The sequence below is a fragment of the Lactuca sativa genome, chromosome 8, assembly GCF_002870075.4.
Source record: "Lactuca sativa cultivar Salinas chromosome 8, Lsat_Salinas_v11, whole genome shotgun sequence".
Classification (NCBI taxonomy): Eukaryota; Viridiplantae; Streptophyta; class Magnoliopsida; order Asterales; family Asteraceae; genus Lactuca; species Lactuca sativa.
This window is the reverse complement of record NC_056630.2, coordinates 15205908-15211938: the sequence shown is the minus strand read 5'-3', so window position 1 is coordinate 15211938 and position 6031 is coordinate 15205908. Positions and strand designations below refer to the sequence as shown.

Below are 6031 nucleotides of genomic sequence, written 5' to 3'. Positions count from 1 at the left end.
ATCATGATTAGAAGACGGTTCTTTAGTAATCCACTCATCGTCAAAACTAACATCATCAAGATTTAATGTCTCAAGTCCATCATGCCCTTTTCCTTTATTTTCATCTATCCCATTCAGCTTCAAGTTGTACATAACATACACAAGATCATTCATCTTTTGTTGTTGTAGTTGGTTACTTCTCTTAGAATGTACCTATATACGACAGAAAGAAAACCCAAAATATTAGATAATGATAAAATAAAAGTAACATTAAAACATAATGTCGTTACTTGTTACTTATAAGTTACCATCTCAAATAGGGGTGAGCAAAGAAACCGGATAACCGCTATCGGAACTGAAACTGCCTTGGAACCGCCGGTTCCGAAGCGGGAACTGCCTTAAGTGGTTTCGGTTCCGGTTCTCATTTTTTCGGAGCCGCTACCCGCTAGGTACCCGCCAGCACCGATATATATATATATATATATATATATATATATATATATATATATATATATATATATATATATATATATATATATATATATATATATCAACATGTTAAATACTCGAACATAATTTAAAACGTGTTATTACTTTGTTTCTGGCTAAACTTTTGGACATTGAAGAGTTACATTTTCATTCACAGAAACCACACTATGATTAATCATTTAAATGGTCCATTAATAAAATGGTAATTACTATGTATTAGTGTTGATGTGTGTTACTACAATGAGACTTAAATGAATAAATTGTGATAATACTAAACAGTTGCTAATAATTTTCTTTTAATTTTCAACATTATTAACGACTTTTGGTTTTAAACATATATATAAAATGATAATCGTATTAATAGCTAATTTATAACGTTTATTAATAAACACTTACTAATAAATTTTAGTTAATAATATATTGTTAGTTTACAGTTTTTAATTAATAAATTATAAAAAGAAAATTATGAATCGGGTATTCGGTACCGGAACCGGAACCGCCGGTTTCGGTTCCAGTTTCAAAATTTCAAGAACCACCGGTTCCGGTTCCAAAGAATTAGGGTGGGTACCCGTCTTTGCTCATCCCTAATCTCAAAGGCACTCCAAATTCCTCTCACAACCGGATGAAGAATATCTCAAGCTCAAAATTCTCATTGCACAATTTTTCAACTCGGGCGTGTCATCTCCATAGGAATCCCACCAATCAACCGATGATTTTTCTTTCCTTTTTAGCTTAGCTATATTAAGACCAAAGATACCTCTTGCATTCTTGAATTGATCAAACTGACAATAAATCGTCTTCGCTAGGTTCACATCAGCACCACTAATTTGCTTGAGACAACAATCAAAGGGAAGAAAGACAACAAGTTTCATCTATAATAGGTGACAATTGGTTCTTAACTTATTTATTTTTTTATATAATTTATTTTATTAATTATAAGTTATAAGTTATAACAAGTTTAATTTATTACAGGTCACGACTAATTTGCTTGTTGAAAGAGTTTACAAAAGGGAAAGAGCTCCTAAGGCCTAGAGCAACTAGATTTGCCACATCTTATCTTACACTTGGTCGCTTGTTTGAGCTGAAAAGTGCATTGATATGATTCTTTTGCATCTGAAATATGGTTGTCTACTAACTATGCAAGGACTGACCCCGGAAAAGATGTTGAGGATATAGTTACAGACACTGCAAGATTTTGGTCATCAGTTATCACATGCCTTAGGGCCGCAAAACCCTTAATGAAGGTTCTTCGATTGGTTGATTCAGATTCTAAACTAGCTATGGGTTTCATTTACCAAGCCATGGTAAATGCAAAGAAGGAAATTAATTAAAGCAAACTTCAAAGATATCAAAACAAGGTTTTTTTTTGCTTAATTGTTTATATTTTTCAGAATTAATTTTAAACCAACAACTCATATATTTTACATATATTTTCAGGTATGGACCTATTTATGATATCATTGATGATAGATGGTATAATCAGATGAATAAGGCACAACATGTGGCAGGTTATTACTTGAACCCAAAGATGCAATACATCGATGATTTTGAGAATAATGGTTGGATCAAAAGTGGATTGTACATATACCTAGAAAGAATGTGTGGTGCTAATGAGAACCTAGCGAAGACGACTGATTGTCAGTTTGATCAATTCACGAATGCAAGAGGTATCTTTGGTCTTAATGTAGCTAAGCTAACAAGGAAAGAAAAATCACCGGTTGATTGGTGGGATTCCTTTGGAGATGACACGTCCGAGTTGAAAATTTTTGCAATGAGAATTTTGAGCTTGACATGTTCTTCATCCGGTTGTGAGAGGAATTGGAGTGCCTTTGAGATGGTAACTTATAAATAACAAGTAACGACATTATGTTTTAATGTTATTTTTATTATATCATTATCTAATATTTTGGGTTTTTTCTGTCGTATATAGGTACATTCTAAGACAAGAAACCGACTACAACAACAAAAGATGAATGATCTTGTGTATGTTATGTACAACTTGAAGCTGAACGGAAGAGATGAAAATAAAGGAAAAAGGCATGATGGACTTGAGACATTAAATCTTGATGATGTTAGTTCTAATGATGAGTGGATTACTGAAGAACCGTCTTCTAATCATGATGTTAATGATGATGATGATGATTTTTTTGAAAGGGCTATAAGAGATCAATTGCGTGAGTTATTCTTTTATTCTATTATTTTAAAACTAGAAATGATAGTTTTTACTTTTAGTTTAATATGTCATGTTTACATTTAACTGCAGGTGCAGTGACCGAACAGATTTAAGAGAAGATATTCTGGATTTAGAAGAGGAAGATGATTTGGATGCACAATTTGTTATGTTAGACTAGATTAAATGGTATTTGTGTTGTGACTAATATTTTGAATTTAGAAGAGGATGATGATCTGGATGTAGCACTTTTTGTTATCTTAGACTAGATTAAATGGTACTTGTGTTGTGACTAATGTTTTGAACTTTTTATAGCTTTAGAATGGAAAACTTAATGTTGGAGATATTTTTCATTTAAAATTATGTTTTTTTTGTTGGATCTTAGGATCCCAATCCCGATCTTGCAAACCCAAAAACGTTTCTACGTAGGATCCCGATCTTGACAACCTTGTTTATCATATTTAACATTCTCTCTCATTAGATTAAAAAGAAAGAACTTGTGGAGGGCTAAATGAATTCCCTAGACACTTTTTAAATCTTAAATCTTATACTTGTTTCTTTAGTTGCTTTCCTCCAGAATTAATTTCAAAATTGAAGATACATGATTTCTTTGATTTTTCCGCAATGTTTTAATTTTGTTTTATTTGGCGTTGTATCATTCTATGATTCAGTTTTAATTTATAAATTAAACATTTATTTTTAGTAAATCTATTCTTATAATTATTCTTATATTTTCAATGTTGAAATTTATATTCTATCGTGTATTTGCATGACTTTATAAGAGGATTTATAAATGGAATAGTCACTAAAATTATAAAAAGGAAAGTGTAATATCACAAGTGATCACATGTTTTACAAAACAACATGTGAAATCTTACATACTTATAAAGTTTGGATTTTCTCTTGATTGTCATTCATTTGAAACCCCTCACAATAATTTGCTAAAACCTCATGCATTTGAAACCCCCAAACTTTTTCACCTTCTAAATAATTAATCACACATAATCAATGGTAATTCATATGAGATAATAATTTGCTAAAACCTCATGCATTTGTATGGCACTAAAACATGTTTGAGTTTTTGGGTTTTAGGCTTTAGTAAATGGGTAATTCGTTTGATACGTTGGATTTGAAGTTATCTTATTCGAATTACCCAAAACAAGAGATAAATTAATAATATATGCTTATGCATGTTTTGTACAAGCCTCAATCAAAATACAATATATCATGATCATACAATTAAGTGTTTTTTATTCCATTTTTGGCTTTATAACAAAAGTTTGTTTACGTGGCGAAGAAAGAAAACTTAAAGATGAATATTTAGGTTAGATGTTTATATAAGATTTGTTTTAAATATATAATATAGATATAAATACACAAATGTGTGTCAAATACAGCCCATCACAAATTTAATGTTATAAACTACAATATAACTCAAAGTGGTTTTCCAAATATAATGTTTATACTATAATATAATATATTAGAAGAATACCATATAATACACGAATCCCACATGTTGTGCAGAAATTTAGTTACATAGATAATATATTATAATTATATTTCATTTAAAATATGTTAGGGTCATTTGGTTATTACATTGTTGTATTAGGCACTATAGTCTCATATATTTTGAATGACTCTTACAAAAATGATGTCTGTAATTTAAATATAACATAATATCTTATGATGTTTATTGAATGATATTATATTCGATTGAACACTTTTTAATTGGAATCAACTTTATTATAGTTAAAAATTTTGGCTCCTTTTTTTCTTTTCATTAGTTCTAGAATATGATTTTTTATATTAATTTAAAATATGTCACTATCTTAAAATAGATTGAGAATGTGATTTTTTATATTTACTTAAAATACGGCACTATTTTCTATTCAATAGTAAAACTAACAAAAGTCGTTAAATATGTATTTTTATGAGGTTCAACATAAATAGACTTCCACAGATGAGAATCCATATCTAATCAATCATCAACTAATTACATTAGATACTAATGTGTACATAAAAATTACATTTAAAATTTTAAACTAATAGTAAAAAGTTTTCATTATTTATTATGATAAAAAATCTGTAAATCAAAAAATATACGTGTTATTTAATCGCATACAAGTTTTATGTATGACTTACTCACACTACATTAAACCATATATAACCATATTAAACTACATAATTATCGCACTGCGCAACGCGCGGGCATTCGCCTAGTTTATTATAATTTTATAAAATAATTTACAATGTACGTATTCAACATAAATCATTTAAAATAACATCACACTCCATTTTCATATTTAATAATATTTTCACATAAATCATATAAATTAATAGGACATTTAATTGTCATATTTAATAACGTTTATGTATTGTAAATGTTTTAATTATTTTGTTTTGTTTTAGAGATTTCAATTGAATAACACGATATCAGTTTAATCACATTTCAATATATATATATATATATATATATATATATATATATATATATATATATATATATATATATATATATATATATATATATATATATATATATATATATATATACACACACTAGCCGTTTACCCGCGTCAAGCGACGAGTGTGACAATGGTGGTTGAATGCTGAAAGATGAATTAAACCCTAGAAATGGAAACTTCAGCGATATATATATATATATATATATATATATATATATATATATATATATATATATATATATCCAAGATTTGTGAATAGAAATTGCGAGATTTGGGGAAATACGGAGATAAGGAATGAACCGGGTCAAAATAGCCTAAGAATAGGGGATAAGAGATTTGACTTTTTCAACTGTTGACCATATGTACTCTACTCCTTTTGTAATGAATAAATTGATTGTACAAATGCATTGTATGTTTGTACGACTTAAAATTCAGCATTTGATTAAAAATGCTTTATAAGGCAATTAAGATATATAGGTAGAGGTTCATTTGAGACCACTTATATTTTGTGAGACATTGGGACCAAATCTTGGCCTTTGATCAAAACTGATCTTGTGGCTAATAAAAAAATGTGGTTAACTCTAATTAACTAATTGATTAGTTAATGAGGGGTAGATTAGTCCCGACGTAAAATTTAATATGATCAGATCTAATATAATGTTAGTGTTATCTTCACGTCATCAAGAAATCATCTGCTTTGATTCTTCTACCAAGATATTCAATGGATCAACATTCCTTGTTCTTCAATTCAATCTGATCGATCTTCTATCTCCTTAAATCTTCTATTCTTTCAATCGATAATTAGTTTGAGTTAGACATTGATCGAACAATGCTAAATAATAGCTTTTAAAGTCGCGATTTCTGTGTTTCACGTGTTCATGTTCTTCATTCTTCTGCTCTGCAATTGATAATCTGAGTGATTGAGGTT

The 6031-nt window shown here is 28.9% G+C and overlaps 1 protein-coding gene across 1 annotated transcript; it reads left to right on the top strand.

Moving 5' to 3' along the window:
• Positions 1 to 933: 933 nt before the first annotated feature.
• Positions 934 to 2819, top strand: LOC111905885 (uncharacterized). The gene is made up of 4 exons (XM_042897161.1): positions 934 to 1028; positions 1906 to 2305; positions 2399 to 2646; positions 2732 to 2819. Exons 1-4 carry the CDS (start codon positions 934 to 936, stop codon positions 2817 to 2819), a joined length of 831 nt encoding a protein of 276 aa, XP_042753095.1.
• The last annotated feature ends 3212 nt before the right edge of the window (positions 2820 to 6031 follow it).